Source organism: Leuciscus leuciscus, assembly GCF_965113295.1.
Source record: "Leuciscus leuciscus genome assembly, chromosome: 6".
In the NCBI taxonomy this organism is placed as follows: Eukaryota; Metazoa; Chordata; class Actinopteri; order Cypriniformes; family Leuciscidae; genus Leuciscus; species Leuciscus leuciscus.
This window is the reverse complement of record NC_138730.1, coordinates 25,247,341-25,273,828: the sequence shown is the minus strand read 5'-3', so window position 1 is coordinate 25,273,828 and position 26,488 is coordinate 25,247,341. Positions and strand designations below refer to the sequence as shown.

The 26,488-nt window shown below is 38.4% G+C and overlaps 1 protein-coding gene across 2 annotated transcripts; it reads left to right on the top strand.

Moving 5' to 3' along the window:
- The first annotated feature begins 584 nt into the window (after positions 1 to 584).
- LOC309502135 (myosin-7-like) lies at positions 585 to 26,488 on the top strand. Of its 2 annotated transcripts, XM_082174396.1 has the most exons (39): positions 585 to 679; positions 786 to 845; positions 953 to 1,160; positions 1,634 to 1,777; positions 1,874 to 2,030; positions 2,141 to 2,168; positions 2,460 to 2,565; positions 2,671 to 2,763; positions 2,854 to 2,917; positions 3,140 to 3,238; positions 3,344 to 3,447; positions 3,552 to 3,690; positions 3,796 to 3,914; positions 3,997 to 4,146; positions 4,257 to 4,427; positions 4,525 to 4,834; positions 5,029 to 5,099; positions 5,178 to 5,383; positions 5,472 to 5,595; positions 5,674 to 5,810; positions 5,922 to 6,177; positions 6,268 to 6,510; positions 6,596 to 6,772; positions 6,886 to 7,031; positions 7,122 to 7,212; positions 7,301 to 7,690; positions 7,861 to 7,987; positions 8,074 to 8,192; positions 8,295 to 8,491; positions 8,792 to 8,975; positions 9,318 to 9,483; positions 9,600 to 9,724; positions 9,801 to 10,109; positions 10,187 to 10,390; positions 10,473 to 10,769; positions 10,869 to 10,973; positions 11,073 to 11,168; positions 11,268 to 11,402; positions 11,701 to 11,834. In XM_082174396.1, the coding sequence occupies exons 3-39, from the start codon at positions 960 to 962 to the stop codon at positions 11,719 to 11,721; spliced, it is 5,811 nt and encodes a 1,936-aa protein (XP_082030522.1). In that variant the 5' UTR covers positions 585 to 679; positions 786 to 845; positions 953 to 959; the 3' UTR covers positions 11,722 to 11,834. The 2 variants fall into 2 exon arrangements, with proteins under 2 accessions (XP_082030522.1, XP_082030521.1); XM_082174395.1 differs by lacking the exons at positions 585 to 679; positions 786 to 845; positions 953 to 1,160; ... (34 more) ...; positions 11,268 to 11,402; positions 11,701 to 11,834 and adding exons at positions 15,137 to 15,490; positions 15,782 to 15,925; positions 16,014 to 16,170; ... (32 more) ...; positions 25,868 to 26,002; positions 26,247 to 26,488.

The window sequence follows — 26,488 nt, the reverse complement described above, 5'->3', positions numbered from 1 at the left end:
GAATTTTTCCCAAGTCTGCAGTGTAGTACCATAAAAAGAGAAGTAATTTGGCAAAATATGGCTTTAGCTACAGTAAACTGTATACCGAGCAGTAAACGTGATCATGTGTAGTTTGGCGTGTGCTGGGAGCAACAGTCCATATGACCTTGTGTTCTCTAAAGCCGATGCTGGGCCTGTTCAGCATAGGGTGGGGCACAAGAGGGGATGGATGGAAACTAAAGGACTAAAGCACTTGGCTTGATTTAACCACAGTATCAGCATAGTGGACGCTGCCCTGAGGAAAGGCCAGACCCCCACACTTTTGAAACACAGTGTCCTGGACCGTAACAAAACTACAGATAAGAGAGGGGCCTAGATAAAATCAATGTGTGAGTGATAGGTGAAGGGCCAAAGAATCAGAGATGGAGAATATGTATTCCTGTGACTCACACAAAAGATATTCAGCATTCCTGGCCATCAGCCTGAACGCTTACAATGGAGCACCTCTAAGTGCCAGGGCACCAAAAGATTGGCTTGTTTTAGTGTGTTTGATGTGCTTACGTCAGGAGGGGGGCTCACAGGTCAGATGTCCTTGGCCTTATAGGGTTAGTGCAATCGAGGTTATAAATCCCATCTCTGCTATTGTGCTGAATCTCAGTATACTGTCCACCGGACCGGGACCCTGTGTGGTTTTTCGTGTGTACGTTCTTTCCTATGACTATGTGTGTTGTGCTATTGCTGTACTGCTTTTGTGTTATATTTATCACTACCAATACTTCATGTGTCCATTTTTCTCTGTATTTTAGGAGGAATCGCAAACATCTGGAGCCTCCATCTGCATCTGCTGTCGGTCATTAACCTAATAGGTAAATTTATGTTATGATGCAAGCACTGGACAATTGCATTGAAAATCACTTAAAATGCATTAGTTCTTCTTTCTAGTTCACAAGTCCTTCGTTTTTTATAATTTAAGGTTAACTATGGGTGATGCTGAAATGTCAGTTTTTGGGCCTGCTGCCTCTTTCCTGCGGAAGTCTGACAGGGAGCGTCTAGAGGCGCAAACAAAAATATTCGACTTAAAGAAGGAATGCTTTGTGCCGGATCCAGTGGAGGAGTTTGTTAAAGCCACCATCACGAGTCGAGAGGATGGCAAAGTCACTGTGGAGACACAGGGAGGGAAGGTCAGTGCAAAAAGAACATGATTTCCATCTTTTATGACATTTTATGAGGCTTTTGTGAATATTTGATCAGCCAGCATGTGATTTTGATATTTTAGTATCATCCAAACTTATTACTGGGATGAACTTCTTTTACACACACATACATTCTAAAACATATAACATATGGTGGCATTTTTTAAGGAGGCTTCATTTCTCAAAGTCTCATAGGCTACATAATGAACAATGCATTGAACAGATAAACAGTATACTCAAATAATTTATGCTGAACATTGTAACATTTTTGACAAGCCTTGTTGTTAGCTGAACCCTCTAAGGGTTCATGTTTTAATTTTAAATGTTTTAATTTGATAAAAAATTGTGTTTTAATTTTTATTCAATTTAATTTGGCATTGATGTCTTACTGTCCTCCTACAGTTCCCTTGGGCTTTTCGGTTGGAGAACCCTGCTCTAAACTTTATCCTTTATTTGTACAGACTGTCACTGTCAAAGAGAGTGACGTTATGCAACAGAATCCCCCCAAATTTGATAAAATTGAAGACATGGCAATGCTGACCTTTCTCCATGAGCCTGCCGTGCTGTTTAACCTCAAAGAGCGCTATGCAGCATGGATGATCTATGTGAGTATACAGGAGTCTCAGCTGCTTCTCTGAAACCAAACATTTATACATTTTTAAGTATACATTTATTTATACATTTATACTTCTGTTCTACAGACCTACTCAGGGCTGTTCTGTGTCACTGTCAACCCTTACAAGTGGCTGCCAGTGTACAATCAGGAGGTGGTTACAGCCTATAGAGGGAAGAAGAGGAGTGAAGCTCCTCCCCACATCTATTCCATCTCTGATAATGCCTACCAGTACATGCTGTCAGGTAATACTAAAAAAAATAACCAACAAAACAAAAAATGTACAGATAATGAAATCAGCACCAACAAATAAAACAAAACAAAAATGGATATTTGTTATTCTGTCCTTGAACAGACCGAGAAAACCAGTCCATTCTTATCACGTAAGTGACAAAGCACACCACATGTAAAGTCACTATATTACCACTTAACTTTTGTTACAGTACAGAGAAGTCTTCTGTATTTCTGCTAACTTAGCTACAGTAATCTTCTGGCAATGCATTAAATGGATAGTTCACCCAAAAATGTTAATTCTGTCATTTACACATCTACATGTTGATGAAAGTCAAATGACTTCTTCCACAAAGATATCTTGTAGAACCTCCATGCAGCTCTTGTCCATACAATTCAATACTCTAAAACTATTACATAACTTTGTTTATTTATGATCCTAGTGGAGAGTCCGGTGCTGGGAAAACTGTGAATACTAAAAGAGTAATTCAGTACTTTGCCAGCATTGCAGCAAGTGGAGGGAAGAAGGACTTGGCTGCTCAGAACAAGGTGCTATTTTAAGAAAGGGACAAATATAGTGCTTACAAAGCCTTTGATGCCTAATGTTTTAAATATGTTTTTACCTTCTTCTGGGTTTTTGATCTCCTTATTTAGGGAACCCTGGAGGATCAAATTATCCAGGCTAACCCTGCATTGGAGGCCTTTGGTAATGCTAAGACCATCAGAAATGACAACTCCTCAAGATTTGTAAGTGAACGTGTACTAAATAAAAAATTGCAGAGCATATTCAATTTTATGCAACATGGTGTAAGGAGGCTGTTCAACATTTTTCTGTAGGGAAAATTTATTCGAATTCACTTTGATACAAGGGGGAAACTGGCATCTGCTGACATTGAAACATGTATGTCATTGCTTTCTTTTTGCAAACATTTCATTCATTTTACATTTCATTTCATTCTAGTGTAAACTTGATAATGATATACTAAAATGGAAAAGTTATTCCTTTGCTTTTTTTTTGTGTACAGATGACAATTTTGTAAAAATGATCCCTGTTCAAATGAAAATGACAAATTATAGTGGACTACTTGTACATTATAAAACTATGTTCTTCCTATTTGTCTAGATCTCCTGGAGAAGTCTCGTGTGGTCTTTCAGTTAAAGGCTGAGAGAGACTATCACATCTTCTATCAAATCTTATCCAACAAAAAACCTGAGCTCCTTGGTGAGCAAATAAAGTAACTTCAGATACTCAATAAATAATACAAAACCTAGATAGACTTGAATATAATCTTGTGCTCTCTCTCTTCTATTTAAACTGTATAAACAGAGATGATGCTAGTGACAGCAAACCCATATGACTACGCATTCATCTCTCAGGGAGAGACCACAGTTGCTTCTATTGATGATGCTGAGGAGTTAATGGCTACCGATGTACGTTTCTTGCCATTAAAGCTGGATAAAAACCATAATGATCTTTGGCCACATAACATTCATGTCTTAAGGCACTAACATACCAAAGCATTCTACTTTTACAGAGTGCCTTTGATGTATTGGGCTTCACACAAGAAGAAAAGAACTCTGTGTACAAGCTGACTGGAGCCATTATGCACTTCGGCAACATGAAGTTCAAGCAAAAGCAGCGAGAGGAGCAAGCAGAATCAGATGGAACTGAAGGTAAGGAATTGAAGCTGATATCAAAATGCAGCAAATTCAAATGTAATCACCTCTGTGAATTTATTTATTTCAGTCATGCTTTATGTAATGAATCTTGATTTCCAGATGCTGACAAAGCAGCATATCTAATGGGTCTAAATTCTGCTGACCTCATTAAGGGTCTATGCCACCCAAGGGTCAAAGTTGGAAATGAGTGGGTCACCAAGGGACAAAGTGTCCAGCAAGTAAGTAGTCTTAATCCAAGCTGACAACAATGAGAGAACGAAAAGTAAAACAAACAAAACTTTTATGCGCTGGTTATTTCAGGTGAACTCTTCTATTGGTGCCTTATCAAAATCAGTGTATGAGAAAATGTTCCTCTGGATGGTGGTGAGAATCAACCAGTCTCTGGAGACAAAGCAGCCTCGCCAGTACTTCATTGGAGTGTTGGATATTGCTGGCTTTGAGATCTTTGATGTGAGTACTGAATGCTTAACACACAAGTTACACCTCAGCATTTCAAATTTCTATATTTTTTCATATAAAACTGTTACTGCAACTATATGCTATTACAAATTCATGTACAGTTCAACACCTTTGAGCAACTCTGCATCAACTTTACCAATGAGAAACTGCAACAGTTCTTCAACCACCACATGTTTGTGCTGGAACAAGAGGAGTACAAGAAAGAAGGGATTGAATGGGAGTTCATTGACTTCGGCATGGACTTACAGGCCTGCATCGATCTCATTGAGAAAGTGAGTCACCAATAATTGCTACAACACGTTTTAATTACAGCAAGAATATATGTGTTTCTTTGACATTAGCATTTCTCCATATTCCTGATTCCTTCAGCCTATGGGCATCATGTCGATCCTTGAAGAGGAATGCATGTTTCCCAAAGCCAGTGATACAACCTTTAAAGCAAAGCTTTATGACAACCACCTTGGGAAATCAAATAACTTCCAGAAACCCAGGCTTATGAAGGGCAAGCCAGAGTCTCACTTTGCCCTGGTTCACTACGCTGGTACAGTGGATTACAACATCAACAACTGGCTGGTAAAGAATAAGGACCCCCTGAATGAAACCGTGGTTGGGTTGTACCAGAAATCCGCCCTGAAGTTGTTGGCTATATTGTTTGCTAACTATGCAAGTGCAGATTCAGGTGAGCTTGTAATGTTTTAAAAAAATTTACATTATAAATTTGATGAACCGTCTACTTTAAGTAATGTGAGGTCATACGACATGTGAAAATCAAGCTATAAATCAATAGTGTCCACACTGTATCAAGTTGCATGGTATTTTAGCTCCATCATTAAACATTTATGAATAACTTTTGAATTATATTTTGTCGAGCAGACAGTGCAAGTGGTAAAAAAGAAAAGAAGAAGAAAGGGTCATCATTCCAGACAGTGTCTGCACTTCACAGGGTATGCCAATGCCTGTCAATACCAAAAAACTATTTGTTTCATCCTAGTCAAAATTTGCTAACAAGTGATTTCTTACAGGAGAATCTTAACAAGCTAATGACAAACCTGAGATCAACACATCCTCACTTTGTACGGTGCATCATCCCCAATGAGACAAAGACACCTGGTGCGATGGAGAACCCTTTGGTCATGCACCAGCTACGCTGTAACGGTGTACTAGAAGGCATTAGGATCTGCAGGAAGGGCTTCCCCAACAGAATCCTCTATGGGGACTTTAAACAGAGGTACCATGAGTTCAGGGAAGGAACAATATTACTAGAATTAACTGCAACACCTGATTGTTTTTTGTTGTTGTTTTTGTTGTTTTTTCAGATATCGCATCTTAAACCCTGCATCTATCCCTGAGGGACAGTTCATAGACAGCAAGAAAGGAGCAGAGAAACTGTTGGGTTCTCTGGATATCGACCACCAGCAGTACAGGTTTGGGCACACTAAGGTAAGTCATGTATCACTACTAGGAATATGTGAAATGCTGTAAAAGGTTGTGATAACTTAATGTCTGCTATTACATCAGGTATTTTTTAAGGCTGGTCTTCTTGGCCAACTGGAGGAGATGAGAGATGAGCGTCTATCAAAAATAATCTCTGGGATTCAAGCAAAGTCTCGTGGTCTTCTCTCAAGGGCTGAGTACCAAAAGATGGTAGAACGCAGGTAATGCTTATCTCACAGATTATATTAAACTAGCGATGTGTGTTTATATATGCTGTTGAATTTTAAATGGAGTTTGAATGTATTTTTTATGCATTCTCTGCCAAAAAAAAGGGATGCCCTGCTTGTGATTCAGTGGAATGTACGTGCATTCATGTGTGTCAAGAATTGGCCCTGGATGAAACTCTTCTTTAAAATTAAACCTTTGCTGAGATCTGCTGAAGCAGAGAAGGAAATGGCCAATATGAAAGAGGAGTTCTTGAAGCTCAAGGAAGCTTATGCAAAGTCTGAGGCTCGTAAAAAAGAACTTGAGGAAAAAATGGTGACTCTTCTTCAAGAAAAGAATGACCTTCAACTTCAAGTTCAGGCGGTAAGTTTGTCAAATGTCATAAATGAAAGACTGGAATAAACAGTATGTATTTTTATGCATGAATCTTTGTAATATTTTCAATGCAAACAGGAACAAGATAATCTCTGTGATGCTGAAGAGAGGTGTGAAGGTCTGATCAAAAACAAGATTCAGATGGAGGCTAAAACCAAAGAGCTCACAGAGCGGCTTGAGGATGAGGAGGAGATGAACGCAGAGCTGACAGCTAAGAAGAGAAAGCTGGAGGATGAGTGCTCTGAGCTGAAGAAAGATATTGACGACCTGGAGCTGACTCTGGCTAAAGTGGAGAAAGAAAAGCATGCTACTGAGAACAAGGTTTCATACAAACTGTAATTAACTGTGAAAAGGAAATGTCCATCTCTAATAAAGTGTTTAATTAATATTAGCTTTATACACACAGGTGAAGAACCTGACAGAAGAAATGGCAGCTTTAGATGATATTATTGCCAAGCTGACAAAAGAGAAAAAAGCCCTGATGGAAGCTCATCAGCAGACACTGGATGACCTGCAGAGTGAGGAGGACAAAGTCAACACCCTCACTAAGGCAAAAGCAAAGCTGGAGCAGCAGGTGGATGATGTAAGTAAGCCAAGCTCCTTGTACGTGATGTATAGATACTTTTTTGTTGTTTTGTGAAGAAATAAGAATGTTTGTTGCAGTACATTAAGAATTTCATTTGTTAAATCTGTTAGCTTGAAGGATCTCTAGAGCAAGAAAAGAAAATCCGAATGGATCTAGAAAGAGCTAAGAGGAAACTTGAAGGAGATTTGAAGTTAACCCAGGAAAGTTTAATGGACCTGGAGAATGACAAGCAGCAAATGGAAGAAAGACTGAAGAAGTAAGACAAACTACTTTATTATTAGTGTATTATTGTTGTTTTTAATGTTTGAACATCATAATAAAATAAAGTCAATAATTTCATTTTCAGAAAAGACTTTGAAATCAGTCAGCTCAACAGTAAAATTGATGATGAACAAAATATAATTATCCAACTACAAAAGAAACTCAAGGAGCTGCAGGTACTTTATAATACCATACTTAATGATCAGTTCTCTTGATCATTGTAATGTGCATTTTGAAGGAAAAAAACTCTACTTCTCTTTATAGGCTCGAGTTGAGGAGCTGGAGGAAGAACTTGAGGCAGAAAGAGCTGCCAGAGCCAAGGTGGAGAAACAGAGAGCAGATTTAGCCAGAGAGCTGGAAGAGATCAGTGAGAGACTGGAGGAGGCTGGAGGAGCTACATCTGCTCAGATTGAGATGAATAAGAAACGAGAGGCAGAGTTTCAGAAACTTCGCAGAGACCTTGAAGAGGCTACTCTGCAGCACGAGGCCACTGCCGCCACACTGAGAAAGAAACAGGCTGACAGTGTGGCTGAACTTGGAGAGCAGATCGACAATTTGCAGAGAGTCAAGCAAAAACTGGAAAAGGAGAAAAGTGAACTCAGGCTGGAGCTGGATGATGTGGCCTCCAGCATGGAGCATATTGTCAAGTCCAAGGTGAATTGGCTCATTCTTTTCTTTTTTTTGGGAAGATGGCAAGATTCTTTTTATTCATAAATATTCAAAATTTGACCTTAGAATAAAGATCTTTAAATATCTGTTTGTTTGTTTGTTTTGTTTTTACTTCTGGAGAATGTCTATACTAATACAATATTTACTCAAAATAGACTAATATGGAGAAAATGAACCGAACTCTGGAAGATCAACTGAATGAATTCCGTAACAGGTATGAAGACACTCAAAGGGCCCTAAATGACTTTACAACTCAGAAGGCAAAGCTTCAGGCAGAAAATGGTAAATCAGCAGTTTTGTCTTGACTATAAAATGGTGATAACTTTATAAGACAACAACAGTTTATTTGCCTGTTTCTTTCAAAACAGATGAATTTGCTAGACAGTTAGAAGAAAAGGAATCATTAATCTCTCAGCTGACAAGGGGTAAGAACTCCTTTAGTCAACAAATGGAGGACCTGAAAAGGCAGTTAGATGAAGAAATGAAGGTAACATACACTTGTCCACTTCCCCTATATTTCCACTACCGCTTGTACTTCAACTAATTTATAACCTTCTATAACAAAGTGATCAAACAAATCTTTTTCTAGGCGAAGAATGCTCTCGCCCATGCTGTACAGTCCTCCCGTCATGACACAGATATGCTCAGAGAGCAGTATGAGGAGGAGCAGGAAGCCAAAGCAGAGCTACAGCGAAGCATGTCTAAAGCTAATTCTGAGGTGGCTCAGTGGAGAACCAAGTATGAAACTGATGCCATTCAGAGGACTGAAGAGCTGGAAGAAGCCAAGTAAGATATGAAACCTTTATAACTCTAAGTAAATAAATGTACATGATATTGGGAAACATTCAAAAGGACCCAGCAATGACTGCTTGTGTTTCTTGTATTGATCTCTAAAACATTTAGATTTGACATCCCATTTTCTCTGTTCTGCCAGGTTTTTTTGAGTTCCACTTTTCAAAACCCTGCTGAAAAATCCAGCATGAAAAAACTACCTTATGCTGGTAACCAGCGATGCTGGATGTTTCAGCAGGGAAGACTGTTCTTTTAATTACTAATTACTTTTTAATTACTTTTAATTTCATGCAGGAAGAAACTGGCACAGCGTTTGCAGGAGGCCGAGGAGGCAGTGGAGGCAGTTAATGCTAAATGCTCTTCCCTTGAAAAGACTAAACACAGACTCCAGAATGAAATCGAAGATTTGATGGTGGATGTGGAGAGATCCAACACTGCTGCTGCAGTTTTAGACAAGAAACAAAGAAACTTTGATAAGGTAGTATTTAAACGAGAGACTAAAACATTTAGACAACATTTATAATTGTACGAATTCACCTTTATATATAGAGAAAGAGAAAAAGAGATTTCAGAAACTCAAAACTCAGTCAAAAGTTTGGACACACCTATACTCATTCTTTAGTATGGAACTTGCATGGCCAAAAAATGTTAAGCAAATAAAACATTTTAGATTGCAAATTTTCTCTTGTAAATCCACCCTTTGCCACCGTCTCCTTTCCAATTTATTAGTATAAAAAATGTATTCAATTAATTTTATTATATTTTAATTAGATCAACATTCATTATCAAAAATCGATTTAATCAATTTTTTTCCTTTCAGGTCTTATCTGAATGGAAACAGAAGTATGAGGAGTCTCAGTGTGAACTGGAGAGCTCTCAGAAGGAGGCAAGATCTTTGAGCACAGAACTGTTCAAGCTGAAGAACTCCTATGAGGAATCTTTGGATCACCTGGAGACCTTGAAGAGAGAGAACAAGATCCTGCAAGGTTCTTGCCATACGAAATTCTGCTACTTTGTACATGTTTGCATAAAATTACATGTATTTGTTTTTGTATTTAAGTCTCTATGGATAATCCAAATGATACTGTAATTTTTCCTTTAGAGGAGATCTCTGATCTGTCCGAACAGCTTGGCGAGAGCGGGAAGACAATCCATGAGTTGGAGAAGGTCCGTAAGCAGCTGGAACAAGAAAAAGCAGAGATACAAGCTGCTCTGGAAGAGGCTGAGGTAGGAGCTTGGCCACAAAAAAACAAATTGAAAGAAGTGCAATGATGACATGAGTAAGCTTATTCTGTTTTTACAGGGTTCTCTGGAGCATGAGGAGGGTAAAATTCTGAGGGCCCAGCTAGAATTTAACCAAATAAAAGCTGACATTGAGCGCAAGCTGACGGAGAAAGATGAGGAAATGGAGCAGTCAAAGAGAAACCAACAGAGGACCATAGACACCTTACAAAGTGCTTTGGAGTCTGAAACTCGTAGCAGGAATGAGGCTCTCAGGATAAAGAAGAAGATGGAAGGAGATTTAAATGAAATGGAGATCCAGCTGAGCCAGGCTAACAGACAGGCAGCTGAGGCTCAAAAACAACTCAAGTCTGTCCAGGCCCATCTGAAGGTAAAAAGTGTTACCATTTCATAATTCACTTTGTCACATCTTTATCTAAAAGAAACCTTATAACCTTAATCTTGTAGGACTCCCAGCTTCAGCTTGATGACTCTCTTCGAGCCAATGATGATCTGAAGGAGAACAGTGCACTTGTAGAGAGACGCAATACCTTGCTTCAGGCCGAACTGGAGGAGCTTAGGGCTGTTCTGGAACAAACAGAGCGTGGACGCAAACTTTCTGAGCAAGAGCTGCTCGATGTCACTGAGAGAGTACAGCTTTTGCATTCTCAGGTAAACCATGAAGAGTCTTTTTGTATTTTTGTCGAAAGGTTCCATTTTGAACGATCACTGTATCAGACACTTTCTCATACAGAACACCAGCCTCATAAACCAGAGGAAGAAGCTGGAGGCTGACGCATCCCAGCTTCAAAGTGAGGTGGAAGAGGCAGTGCAAGAATGCAGGAATGCTGAAGAAAAAGCCAAGAAGGCCATCACTGATGCTGCCATGATGGCTGAGGAACTGAAGAAGGAGCAGGACACAAGTTCTCACCTGGAGCGTATGAAGAAGAACATGGAGCAGACCATTAAAGACCTGCAGCACCGTCTGGATGAAGCAGAACAAATTGCTATGAAAGGAGGCAAGAAACAAGTTCAGAAACTGGAGGCTAGGGTGAGTAATTACAGTCATCTGCTATTCTTGTGGCTCTTGTTCATTTAAGAAGACATGAATAAAGCAATGTCTAATGTAAGTCTACTGGATCACTCCTAGGTAAGAGAGCTGGAATGTGAAGTTGAAGCTGAACAGAAGAGAAGCAGTGAATCTGTGAAGGGAATCCGTAAATATGAACGCCGCATCAAAGAGCTTACATATCAGGTGGGATTAAAATATTTAGATTTCATGGGAAAGTGAATAAGTTTGATAATGATTAAAATAAATCATCTACACAGAATTAATCTTTAATTATGAATCTAGACTGAAGAAGACCGTAAAAACATAGCCCGTCTTCAGGATTTGGTTGACAAGCTGCAACTAAAAGTCAAAGCTTACAAAAGAGCTGCAGAGGAAGCTGTAAGTGCTCTTGAAATTCAGAGACAGAACTAGTCGCCGTGGATGGTGTTGTGTAAAGTATACTGATGTCTTAAGTGTTTTGTTTGCCTCCTGTAATAGGAAGAACAGGCAAACACTCACCTCGGCAAATTCCGTAAACTGCAGCATGAACTAGATGAAGCAGTCGAAAGGGCTGACATTTCTGAATCTCAAGTGAACAAACTACGTGCCAAAAGTCGTGATGTGGGGCCAAAGGTACAGTGGACACAATTAAATAATCATTCATTGAAATGTTAAAGAGCTCATGAAATTGCATAACTTCAGTTTGGATCCCACTCTTTTAATAGCCAACATGTCAGTCAGGCAGTCAGATTTGCTACTTGCTAGCCAGGTATTTATAATTGGGAGTGACTATCTCAGAGAGCATCTGATTGGACAGAAATGTTTAAGGACAGGTTAAGTCATCAATGTTTTTGGCTGTTAATATTTTACAACATCTTTCCTTAATAACTAATGAAGTCTTTTTTCCCTGATCAACATTCTTCTCTCACAGAAAGGATTTGATGAAGAGTGAAGTCCTGGAAATCTTCTGAAATCATCTTTATTTGCTTGCTTTTCTCTCAGTACACTATTGTACACTGTTCACTATTTCCTCACTTACATGAAATAAAGTCACTCTGCATCTAATTTGTTGTCTTATATGTTTATAGAGACTACTATTGTGCTGTTTTTATTTGGCCCAAGTTATATCACTGTACAATTACTCTAAAATTAAATTCTCAGAAGAGCATTTAGTTTACTTAAATATAAATTAAGTAACATCTACATCTATTTATCATTATTATCAATTTGACATTTTACAATAAAGCAAATAAACATTTGTATCCCCTGAGAATGTTTATCAAAGATACACAGTAATCCCTCAGTGTATATAACAGCTTCTCTTTTGTAGTTTTTTAGCTTTGCCTCAAACATACAGAACTCTCTAATGCTGAACATGTCCTGTGGCAAGTGAAACTAACTTGGGAGTATAAATAATAAATCACAACTGAGTTTAAATGTGCTTTTCAAACTGCCTGAACAATGATTTTAAATGAATTTAAGGTAACCAATGAGCGTCATTGACTCAGTGTACTGAGCAGAACTTCAGGAATCAGGTTTTAAGCATCAGTAATGGAAGTGCTGATGTCTAAAATGGAAAAGGATATAACAAAGCCTTTGGTTCTTGAAATAGATTGGATAAAAGGGATAAAGGCTCATGCTCAATGAGCTACTCTGAAGTACTTAACATGTCAATTATCTCAGACAACAGCACTGATACTTCAATGTGCCAGATCATCTTTTTACTTAGATGCATTTCATGAACAGATATTACAAAAATGTACACAGGAAAAATCCCGTAGGAACTTCCTAGGGAGATTATGCTGTACATCAAGAACACAACATCTATAATGCTACAAATATATTATGAAAATTATACTTCTTTACAGTTCTATTAGTCACAGTTCATTAACAAATCCTCAGTCATTTTTAAATAATTAGTCATTTATTTTGTCCAGTGGGTCCTTTAAATGCTGTCTAACTCACCTCAGAGCAGGTTTCTCACAGGTATTAATGAGTAGGTGAGACACACACCACCGAGAGAGGTGAGAGAGCAGCAAAACAAATCTTTGGCTCTATCACGGTTGTATTAGGCACACTTGCACTCATAAATCTTTAGGGATGTGTAAATGTAAAATGCGCAACATTTTAAATGCACAAATTGCATATGTATTTGTAAATCTTGATAACATGGCCAATTATGTAACATTACGCATTAAAACACGTAAAATTCATAACAAGTGTAATTAAGCAGCCAGCTAATAGGTAGGCATACACATTTATAAATGGCAGTGATCTAATTTTATGAGCAGTGGGAACAAAATGCATGTTACCTGTTACCTACTCATTATGTTAAGTGCTCATCTGACTAAAAAGGTCATCGTTATCTTTACTGAGATTTTAGCAATGGCTTGGCATTTCTCACATCCTTTTGCACTTTGACGCCAGTCATCGTTTAAAAGATTTGGCTGGGTGTCAGAATAGAACAGTATTATCACTTGTCATGGGCACTTAACTCCTTGTTTATCTGTTGACCCTTCCCGTGTGGTAATTGTCAAAGGTACTCACCTTTCAGTTATGTCTGCCAGTTGTATGTATTGAATCCTAAAAAATCTTATTCAAACAACAATCTTAAAATGGACAAACATCTATAGAAACACAACAAACCAGGAATTATTTTCCAAAATTGTGTTTATTGTCAAGTAAAAAAAATATAAACTGTTTGTACTTACCTTTAATGTTTCTGTCTGCATATATTTGTACTATAAGAAGAATATGTCTACCCATGAGGCCAATGGATTAGTGTCCCTTTCATCACTCACAGTTGCAACACATTCCAAGGAAACTGACACCAACATGTGAACCCTCAAAAAAAGATTTAATATGAGTACAGGACTCTATACAATTACAAGAATTTCAGTATACCATAAAATATTCATGGGTCTCTGTGTATACCTGTCACTTGGTTTTATTTATGAGGAAAATCACCTATAATGGCCAGTTGACAGACTATAGTTGATCCCTGCAGGCAGAGACATAAAGTAAGGTCCGGCTCACAGTATGATGTGGTTTCACTCCTCAATCAGTGAGAATCCACTCAGCAGGAATTTCACAGGGTTATCTTTGTCCTCAAAGAAACAATGGGTTGTCAACAACATGTCTTGTGGGGGGAGACACTTGCTGGCTGGTAGATGATAATGAAGGATGGTACGGCAATAACCAACATTGTTCCCCACCCAGGAGAAAACTCCAGTTCTCTCTTCTTTACATTTTTATTGTATTATCATTATCTAATTTGACTGAATCTGAGGTATGACCACTCATATGAGTGCTGTTCGACACTTGCCGCCTGGTAAATCCCACAGACTAAGATGCTTAATATAGATGCAGACTCAGAGGGCATCTGATATTGTTGTTTGCGTCCCTGCCAAGTCTGGGCTATGATGACAAGAAACACAATGTCGCATATTAACCCCCCATAAGCTCTCTGGGTAATTGAGAGCCCATATGGCATGCAGTTCAAACAAATCTCTTTACAGAAATCTGATACCTTCTCTTGAGTATTCTAAACAATGCTGGATGACAAATATAGAATTCCATCTAAAGTTTGTTAAGACAGAATTCAAATCCCTTTGTTGCCTGTTAAACCCTCATGGGGCGCTAAAGTGCCGTGAATGTAGTGATGGCTTACCACAAGAACACGAAAATAGAATTTCCCATAAATATCTTGCTCCTTTGCCTTAAGTTTTGGAGTAATATTCATATCAGATGCATATTCTTCAATGTACACTGTACACTGTCTGGTTTTAATCATTCACATTTAATTTAAGTGAAAACCACTTAACTCGCTAGACTAAATTAGCACTCAGCTATCAGCGAGAGCCTATTATGGAGCACTAACCAGTCTTAACAAAGATAAGACTTAACTCAACTAGCAGGTTCTTGCTTCTCCCTAATACCCATAAGTACCCTTGTTGAACCCTAGTGATCAGGCGCAATAGCATTCCTGCCTTGTAGGATGCCTTCCCCAAATTTGGGAGGGTGAGTTCCTTTATAAAGAGTTCTCATGGTTGGTGTCCAGACAAGTCAGACGTTTTATCTGAGGGTAAGATTTGAGCCAAAACTGCATAGTGAAGTTACATTTAATATTAGAGAATTCAAATTTCTACTACAACTTAATTCACGATACATCCATTTTACTTCTCATTATGTTGCGTTCTTCTGATTACATCTTTTAAGTATTGGATTGTTTAGTGACGTGACAAAGACTAAAAAGTGTTTATTCACATCTGAGTCTTAAGGAGTAACAATAAAATTATATTTACATTAACAGGTTCTTCTGCACCTTGTGCACATCAGGTAAGAGTCATGCTTATTTTCTATGAGATTTTTTTTATTCATATGTCAAAGCTGGTTTTATATGATCGTGTAGTATTTAGAAATCTGTATGGGAATGTTGATCATAGCATGTCTGATATTGCCAATTCTTAAAACTTCACATTAACATGGACTTAACAATGCCATCTCCAGACAAGGCAATCATGGGGGACGCTCATATGGCACAGTTTGGAGCAGCGGCTTCTTACCTGCGGAAGTCAGATCGAGAGCGTCTGGAAGCACAAACTCGTCCCTTTGATATGAAAAAGGAGTGTTTTGTGCCTGATCCAGATGAAGAGTATGTGAAAGCTTCAATTATCAGCCGTGAAGGTGACAAAGTCACTGTACAGACTGAGAAAAACAAGGTAGGCTCAACTAATAAGGAGTATTTTGAGAAGATGCTTTTTCAAAGGCGGGACAGTTTCAATGAAAGAGCTATTTCAATGGTACATCTTCAATGTGGTCGCTGATACATTATGATAATTGTTAATTAGAAACCACTGAGCATTAGTGAGGTCTTCATTATTTAAATGTTAGCTTCAATATGATTTGCCTTTGGAACAGTGCTATAATACAATCTGGACAAAACAGCAAATTTGATGCCACTTTACACAAGAGTATTACTCTAATGCTTACATTTTTTCTGCTTCTAACAGACTGTCACTGTAAAGGAAGATGACATTCATCCCCAGAACCCACCAAAGTTTGATAAAATTGAAGACATGGCAATGTTCACCTTTCTCCATGAGCCTGCCGTGCTGTTTAACCTCAAAGAGCGCTATGCAGCATGGATGATCTATGTAAGACCAGACCAGTTCAATATCACTCGAGTCGAGAATACAACCTAATTAGCTTCAATTACTGAACTTTATTTGTCCTTTCCCACAGACCTATTCAGGGCTGTTCTGTGTCACTGTCAACCCTTACAAGTGGCTGCCAGTGTACAATCAGGAGGTGGTTATAGCCTATAGAGGGAAGAAGAGGAGTGAAGCTCCTCCCCACATCTTTTCCATCTCTGATAATGCCTACCAGTACATGCTAACAGGTATGGACAAAATCTGTTCTGCTCTGAAGATCTGAGAGTACTCGTATTCTAGCTGAAAGCATTATCAAATTGGGCAAAATATTTCATAAACAAACATGCAAAGTGTGAGGAACCTTTTTTGTATTTTGCACAAATCTCTGGATGAGCCTTATCTTCTTAAAGATTGATAATATAGAAGCCGTAACTGAAGAATTCTTCTCCGTTTCAGACAGGGAAAACCAGTCAATTTTGATCACGTAAGTATTATTTTTCTTTTAATATAATTCCTTAGTTAATTCAGTACTTCATGCCACTTTTTAATAATCAGATTGTTGTTCTCTGTAGTGGAGAATCTGGTGCAGGAAAGACTGTAAACACGAAGAGAGTTATTCAATATTTTGCAAGTATTGCAGCTGGGGGCTCAGCAAAGAAAGATGGGTCAGAAAAGAAGGTAAGTCATTTTCATATGTGTCATCTGTTTCTGCATTAACTAGAAAAAAAGACATTTAACTCAATTACACCATGCCAAAGCATTTACCTTTTCATTAAAGGGAACCCTGGAGGACCAAATCATCCAGGCTAACCCTGCTTTGGAAGCTTTTGGCAATGCAAAGACCATCAGAAATGACAACTCCTCAAGATTTGTAAGCTTCAGCATTGAACATTTATGTAAAACTTTTAGTGAAGCTAATGTAATAGTGACATGTCACAACTATCACAAATATAGTGTGAGAACACCCTCTGCTGGATAAATCAAAAAGAGAACATAAGGTTAACAGATGGCAGCATCCGGAGCCATCATAAATATGATAGTGTATTTAGTATTTAATTAGGGTACAAATTATGGTACAAAACATTGAAATCAGCAAAAAATAAATAAAAAAAGGCCTTAATCAGAAGTTATGTTATGTTAGAAGTTGTAAGAGGTTAATGCAGTTAAATTAATCTGAAATAAGTACCTCTTAACACAGGCATTAGGTATTTATAAGCCAAACTGATTGATTTTCAGTAGTTTATACAATTATTATTGCATTCATTGTGCTTAACTTCTTAATATGATCATTGTTTTTTATTTAAATTCTATAGGGAAAATTTATCCGAATTCATTTTGGTGCCAGTGGAAAGTTGGCCTCTGCTGACATTGAGACATGTAAGAATTAATTTCATTTTGATATCTGGACTCTATGTGTGGTTTCATAAAACACTGAAATCAAAGACTAAACATTTATTTTTTTGTTAATATATCAGATCTTCTGGAGAAGTCAAGGGTGTCTTTTCAGCTTAAGGCTGAAAGGGACTATCACATTTTCTATCAAATCCTCTCTCAGCGGAAACCTGAGCTGCTGGGTAAGATGCAGTATATATTCTGTAATCAAAGGCCTTTTACAGTAGTGCCGGATCGTCACAAACTGACAGTTCTTTCTTTCTCCTGAAATAGAGATGCTGCTCATCACCAATAACCCCTATGACTACGCTTACATCTCCCAAGGCGAAACAACCGTAGCCTCAATTAATGATGGAGACGAACTACTTGCTACTGATGTAAGAATGAAACGTATTATATTTTAGTTTTTCTGTCACTGTAAAGTTCTCAAATGACATCTATAATTATGTAAACTTTAGGAAGCATTTGATGTACTAGGCTTCACTCAGGAGGAGAAAAATGGCATCTATAAACTGACTGGAGCCATTATGCACTATGGCAATATGAAGTTCAAACAAAAGCAGAGGGAGGAGCAAGCAGAAGCTGATGGGACTGAAGGTGTGTAGAGTATAATTCCTGAAGCAGAAAACTAAATGCAACACTCTCTTATCTCTTATGCATAGCAGTGTTTTCCTTGAAAATAGAGAAATCTTATTTATTTTACAGATGCAGACAAAGTTGCATATCTGATGGGCCTAAACTCTGCTGACTTAATCAAGGGTCTATGCCATCCAAGAGTGAAAGTAGGAAATGAGTGGGTCACCAAAGGGCAAAATGTCCAGCAGGTGAGTTGGTGTGGCATTAATTAAATGGTGTCCATTTAGACAAGTAATGGCAAACTAAATGCTTCTTTGTGCTCAGCTGTACTATGCTATTGGTGCACTGGCCAAGGCAGTGTATGAGAAGATGTTCCTTTGGATGGTTGTAAGAATCAATCAGTCTCTGGACACCAGACAACCTCGCCAGTACTTCATTGGAGTGCTGGACATTGCTGGTTTTGAGATCTTTGATGTAAGTCTTTGTGGAAAGATCCTCATGTTGTCATGTTTAAAATGCATATTACTATGCAACTTACAAAAACTTAAAATTTCATTCATTCTGATTTAAAACAACAGTTCAACACCTTTGAGCAACTCTGTATCAACTTTACCAATGAGAAACTGCAACAGTTTTTCAACCACCACATGTTTGTGCTGGAACAAGAGGAGTACAAGAAAGAAGGGATCGAATGGAAGTTCATTGACTTTGGCATGGACTTACAGGCCTGCATCGATCTCATTGAGAAAGTAAGTAGTGCTGGCGATAAAGCTTTCATACATGAATAGTGCTTTAACTATTTAACAAAGCAATTTTCTACAGTCAGTAACTCAATCCTATCAACTTCTTTATTCAGCCTATGGGCATCATGTCAATTCTTGAAGAGGAATGCATGTTTCCCAAAGCCAGTGATGCAACATTTAAAGCAAAGCTTTATGACAACCACCTTGGGAAATCAAATAACTTCCAGAAGCCAAGAGTAATAAAAGGAAAGCCGGAGTCTCATTTTTCTCTAGTTCACTATGCTGGTACAGTTGACTATAATATTAACAACTGGCTGGTGAAGAACAAAGACCCACTGAATGAGACTGTTGTTGGTCTCTTTCAAAAGTCTACACTCAAGCTCCTGTCAATGCTATTTGCTAATTATGCTGGGTCAGAATCTGGTATGTATGAGAAAAATTATGTATGCACAATTAGAATCTCAAATGCACTTATGAGTGGTTTGAGTACTACCAGTTATAAGTAATTATTGTGCCTTGTTTTGACCAGATGGTGGTAAGGGAGGTAAAGGAGGCGGAAGTAAGAAGAAGGGCTCCTCCTTCCAAACTGTGTCTGCGCTTCACAGGGTAATTGAGTTTCAGACTCAAATGATCATACACAATAAAAAAATTAATTAAAAAAGAATAGATAATGTGTACTAATGATATCAAGCTTGTCTCCAGTGAACATATGTCAATTTTTTTTTAATAGCAATCCTTTGAATAGCTTTGAATAGTTTTACATTCTGTGCATTTATCCCAACAGGAAAACTTGAATAAGTTAATGACAAACCTGAGATCAACACATCCTCATTTTGTACGGTGCATCATTCCTAATGAGACAAAGACTCCCGGTGCGATGGAGAACCCTTTGGTCATGCACCAGCTACGTTGTAACGGTGTACTAGAGGGCATTAGGATTTGCAGGAAGGGCTTCCCTAACAGAATCCTCTATGGGGATTTTAAACAGAGGTAATTATTATTGGTTCTTTGATACTTAAACTCTAAATTAAAACAACACTTTCCATTATTACAGACATTCTGTACTTATTTGCAGGTACCGAATCCTAAATCCTGCAGCCATACCTGAAGGTCAGTTCATAGATAGCAGGAAAGGAGCTGAGAAACTGTTGGGATCACTGGATATTGATCACAATCAATATAAATTTGGACACACAAAGGTGAAAACTTAGATTAAACTGAAGAATAATTTTATATCCATAATTTAATATGGGAGCAAATATGAAAGTGGTCATGTTGTTCTGTAAGTAAAGTGCATGTTTCTAAAATGAATTCTGCCTAGGTGTTCTTTAAGGCTGGTTTACTGGGTCAGCTGGAAGAAATGAGAGATGACAGACTCTCTCTAATTATTTCTGGAATTCAAGCTAGATCCAGAGGACTCCTGGCAAGGATTGAGTTCCAAAAGATAGTTGAAAGAAGGCAAGAATTCCATATATTACAATTTGTACACTGTACTATGTTTTAAAAACACTATTTTGTGATATTTGCTGACATAACATTTTTTATATCCTCACAGGGATGCCCTACTGGTTATCCAGTGGAATGTCCGTGCCTTCATGGGGGTGAAGAATTGGCCCTGGATGAAGCTCTTCTTCAAAATCAAACCTCTACTCAAGTCAGCAGAAGCAGAAAAAGAGATGGCAAATATGAAAGATGAATTTGCCAAGCTCAAAGAGGCTTATGCTAAATCTGAAGCACGAAGGAAAGAACTAGAAGAAAAAATGGTTTCTCTTCTCCAAGAGAAGAATGACCTACAGCTTCAAGTCCAAGCGGTCAGTTAATAATTTTGTGCCTATAAAATGTGACAAGTAAATGTGTTTTCCACAGCACAGAAATCACTGTAATTGTTTAACCTTTTAACAACAGGAGCAAGACAATCTATGTGATGCAGAGGAGCGATGCGATCAGCTCATCAAAAACAAGATCCAGCTTGAGGCAAAAGCCAAAGAGCTCACAGAGCGGCTTGAGGATGAGGAGGAGATGAACGCAGAGATGACAGCTAAAAAGAGAAAGCTGGAGGATGAGTGCTCTGAGCTGAAGAAAGATATTGACGACCTGGAGCTGACTCTGGCTAAAGTGGAGAAAGAAAAGCATGCTACTGAGAACAAGGTCTGGGATGTCTTTCTACACAAACACACACACACACGCACGCACGCACACACACACACACACACACACACACACACACACACACACACACACACACACACACACACACACACACACACACACACACACACACACACACACACACACACACACACACACACACACACACACACACACACACACACACACACTGTATAAACACTTAGAACTTAATGATCCATGGTCTTTCACAGGTGAAGAATCTGACAGAAGAAATGGCAGCTTTGGACGACATCATCGCAAAGCTAACCAAGGAGAAAAAGGCCTTGCAGGAAGCTCATCAGCAGACACTGGATGACCTGCAGAGTGAGGAGGACAAAGTCAACACCCTCACTAAGGCAAAAGCAAAGCTGGAGCAGCAGGTGGATGATGTAAGTGTTACAATTTACATCTACCTTTAGGATTCTTGATGCAAGGACATGCTATGCAGCCAATATTGACATGCTCAATAAATCAAACATGTTTAATTATTTAAACCAGTTGGAAGGATCTCTTGAGCAAGAAAAGAAGATCCGTATGGATCTAGAAAGAGCTAAGAGGAAACTAGAAGGAGACTTGAAGTTAACCCAGGAAAATTTAATGGACCTGGAGAATGACAAGCAACAAATGGAAGAACGACTGAAGAAGTAAGGCAATTTCTCCCATTCTTTCATAGTCCAATTTGTTTGTTCAAGACAAAGGACTGTAAATATCTCTCTTGTAAATATAGGAAAGACTTTGAGATTAGTCAGCTCAATGGGAAAATCGAGGATGAACAAACTATTTGCATTCAGCTACAGAAAAAACTGAAGGAACTTCAGGTATCAAAAAAATAAATAAATAGAGCATATTGCCACTGATTTTTTTTAAAAATGAGACCATGACAACCATGACATATGTTCAATTCTAGGCGCGTATTGAGGAGCTGGAGGAAGAGCTTGAGGCAGAAAGAGCTGCCAGAGCCAAGGTGGAGAAACAGAGAGCAGATTTAGCCAGAGAGCTGGAAGAGATCAGTGAGAGACTGGAGGAGGCTGGAGGAGCTACATCTGCTCAGATTGAGATGAATAAGAAACGAGAGGCAGAGTTTCAGAAACTTCGCAGAGACCTTGAAGAGGCTACTCTGCAGCACGAGGCCACTGCCGCCACACTGAGAAAGAAACAGGCTGACAGTGTGGCTGATCTTGGAGAGCAAATAGACAATTTGCAGAGAGTCAAGCAAAAACTGGAAAAGGAGAAAAGTGAACTCAGGCTGGAGCTGGATGATGTGGTCTCAAACATGGAACATGTTGTTAAGACAAAGGTATTATTAATACAAATATTTTTTTTATATTTGTCGTCTTTGATGGGAAGTAATTTTCTAGCCAAATTATGTACGTTGTACAGGCAAATCTTGAAAAGACCTGCAGGTCTTTGGAAGATCAAATGAATGAATACAGAACAAAATTTGAGGATGGCCAGCGTTGTATCAATGACTTCACAATGCAAAAATCTAAGCTACAATCTGAAAATGGTAAGGCTGCCAATAACTGTCTTGTTTAATTCTTATGACTGACAGAACACCAACAATAATAAAATACTTGATGACACATGTAGGTGAACTTTCAAGACAGCTGGAGGAGAAAGACTCTCTTGTCACCCAGCTAACCAGAAGCAAGATGTCTTACACTCAGCAAATTGAAGATCTTAAAAGGCAATTTGAGGAGGAAACTAAGGTGTGAACTGAGTATGAACATTGCCTGATTAATATTTCAAAAATGAATTGCATTAATTTTGTTGATCTGCTAAATAACAATGTGTCCTCCAGGCAAAGAATGCCCTCGCCCATGCTGTACAGTCCTCCCGTCATGACACAGATCTGCTCAGAGAGCAGTATGAGGAGGAGCAGGAAGCCAAAGCAGAGCTACAGCGAAGCATGTCTAAAGCTAATTCTGAGGTGGCTCAGTGGAGAACCAAGTATGAAACTGATGCCATTCAGAGGACTGAGGAGCTGGAAGAAGCCAAGTAAGACATGTTTCTATTTCGGATTTCATAGAAATTCTGACTTTTCCATGTAACTTCTCTACTGACAGATAAGCTTTTTGTTTGTGTTATGTTTCTTTTAAAATGTAAGACGAACAAAAAGTTTTTCTGTTAGTTGGCCAAGCTTCACCAAACAGAAGGTAAAATATAATGAAATGTCTATCCACTAGAGTGTGCACTCACACAATATTCCTCAATATTGTTCCGTTTCCTTAAACAGGAAGAAACTGGCTCAACGTTTGCAGGAGGCTGAAGAAGCTGTTGAAGCAGTAAATGCGAAATGTTCTTCTCTTGAAAAGACCAAACACAGACTCCAGAATGAGATTGAAGATCTTATGGTGGACCTGGAGAGGTCTAATGCAGCTGCAGCTGCATTGGACAAGAAGCAAAGAAACTTTGATAAGGTAGTCAAACTTGATTTGGGATTAAGCTCAAAAATGCTTTCTGAATACCTGTAATCCTACTTAAATGAGAAATGATGCTTTTAGGTCCTGGCTGAGTGGAAGCAGAAGTATGAAGAGTCACAGGCTGAGCTAGAGAGCTCTCAGAAGGAAGCCAGATGTCTGAGTACTGAACTTTTTAAGCTGAAGAACTCCTATGAAGAATCTTTGGATCACCTGGAGACCATGAAGAGAGAAAATAAAAATCTCCAAGGTAAATAAACCAAAATAACTTTTTATTGGCAAAGAATCTTAATATATAAATGGAGATACTGGAAAGGCAATAAAAGTAATACAATAGGACTTTATGGTGTATTTGGAGTGGGGTGGTGGAAGAAGAGTTTTTAGTATTGTAGAGACATTTATATTTATATCACTGGGGAACATAATGGCAATATGTAATATATATATATATATATATATTTTTTTATTTTATTTTTTTTTATCTAGAGGAAATTTCTGATCTCACTGAGCAACTTGGTGAAGGAGGAAAGAGTATTCATGAGCTGGAGAAAATGAGAAAACAGCTGGAGCAAGAAAAAAGTGAGATTCAGTCTGCTCTGGAAGAGGCAGAGGTAAGTTTTCAGATGAAGCTCGATTTCTTGACTTTGAAGAAAAATAAAAAATATAAAAACAACAGCTGATTAAATTGTATTATTACTATTGTTTAAAATTAATCGTATTTTTAAAGTATTGCAAACCAAGTTATAGATCACAAAATGTTATGTTTAAAAGGCCTCATTGGAGCACGAGGAGGGTAAGATTCTGCGAGCTCAGCTAGAATTTGGCCAAATTAAGGCTGATATTGAGCGCAAACTAGCTGAGAAGGATGAAGAGATGGAGCAGAGCAAACGGAATTTGCAGAGGACCATTGACACTCTGCAAAGCTCCTTGGAGTCAGAAACACGAAGCAGGAATGAGGCCCTCAGAATAAAAAAGAAGATGGAAGGAGATCTGAATGAGATGGAGATCCAGCTTAGTCAGGCAAACCGACAAGCAGCAGAGGCTCAAAAACAACTCAAGAGTGTCCAAGCACATCTGAAAGTAAGATGCACTCAGAATCAATACTGTGAATCAGTTAGGCAAAGAATGAAAGCTTTTGAAAGGGTAGAGCTGTTGAAGGGTTTGTCTTAATTAGTTTGCACTCATCTTTCAGGATGCTCAGCTTCAGCTGGATGACTCTCTGAGAACAAATGATGATCTCAAGGAGAACATTGCGATTTTAGAGAGACGCAACAACCTTCTGCAAGCTGAACTGGAGGAGCTGAGAGCCGCTCTTGAGCAAAATGAGAGAGGCCGTAAGCTTGCTGAGCAAGAACTCCTGGATACCAGTGAAAGAGTGCAGCTACTGCACTCCCAGGTAAAGCGAATGGATGCTTATTCTTAAGGTTGGGAATGGAAAATCAATTCCAATTCTGGAATCGGATACTTGTTATAAAATTAAAATTGATCGATCCGCTTATTGATTCCTGTGTGCGCATTGTAATGTGGTTTTAAAACATTAGAGAGCAAGAAGATGTGAAAGAACTCAATTCGGCATTTGCGCGTTGTTTTCTGTGCTGGGCACATCCAGACTATCTTTTGTTCATGGTATTGAGCTGCAACAGAATGTTACAAAAGAACAAAAAGTCACAGAATAAATAGGATTGATATCTAAATGTTCTAAATGTTTTAATTTATTTTCCCCATAATAAGCAGAACTGATATTGGAATCTGAATCGCTAAAATTCAAGTGATACTCAACCTGACTTAATCTTCATTTTGAACAGATCCATTCTTATTCAGTTTCTAATTTAATGCAAATACCTAATTTGTCCAGAATACAAGCCTATTGAATCAGAAGAAGAAGCTGGAGGCTGACACATCCCAGCTTCAGAGTGAGGTGGAAGAGGCAGTGCAAGAATGCAGGAATGCTGAAGAAAAAGCCAAGAAGGCCATCACTGATGCTGCCATGATGGCTGAGGAACTGAAGAAGGAGCAGGATACAAGTTCTCACCTGGAGCGTATGAAGAAGAACATGGAGCAGACCATTAAAGATCTGCAGCACCGCCTGGATGAAGCAGAACAAATTGCTATGAAAGGAGGCAAGAAACAAATCCAGAAACTAGAAGCTCGGGTGAGTGACCTACCTTAAATCCCAACAATGTTTTCTGACTGTTGAAAGTGGTATGCTGTAAAAACATTCATACTATGCCAACAGGTGAGGGAGCTGGAGAATGAAGTAGAATCAGAACAGAAGAAGAGCAGCGAGGCAGTGAAAGGAATTCGCAAATATGAGAGACGTATTAAAGAACTGACCTACCAGGTACTACAACAACAACAAAAAACATCTAATTTTATTACTGAATACACCAATAGAAAATGTTACGACAACACTTTCAAACATAAAATAATATATTTTTGTTATTATTTGTCTTAAAAGACTGAGGAGGACCGCAAGAATATGGCTCGTCTGCAAGATCTAGTTGACAAGCTTCAGCTAAAGGTCAAAGCTTACAAGAGGGCTGCAGAGGAAGCTGTAAGTATTGGACTAAATATCACACTTTTGATGATAAATCATACTATTCAGTTAAGGCTCTAATCTCAGAACTGCTAATCCTGCTTCATAGGAGGAACAAGCAAACACAAATCTTAGCAAGTTCCGGAAAATCCAGCATGAACTTGATGAAGCAGAAGAAAGAGCTGACATTGCAGAGTCACAAGTCAATAAACTGCGTGCCAAAAGTCGTGATGTTGGTTCTAAGGTCAGTGCTTAAGAAGACTGATATTTCTTTGTGATCCATTCTGATTCAAACCAATTAAGTCACATGTAGTTTTAATTTACCCAGTTTCCAAGCATAGGCCTACTGTAGAAACAAAAGGTTATATATGGATATATGGTCTAAATATATAGTCACATTGATATATAATAAATTTTTAGAGACATACTTATGCAATTGAATCATTTACCACAACTGATAATCTCTTCCTTTTATCTTTTTTATACAGAAGGGACATGATGAAGAGTAAACCTCAAATGGACCTTCTGCCTGTCTCCCATATGTTGAATTAGTTATCCCCTCAGTCCAGCTCTTTTTCAGTCACACAGTAGAATAAAGTTGAATTGCATTATATCTGTGTTTTGATTGAGTTGTGCATTGAAATTATATATTAAAGTGCCCCTATTATGCTATTTTAAAGTTTCCTAATGTTGTTTTGGAGTCTCCTACAACAGGTTTTCATGCATCAAA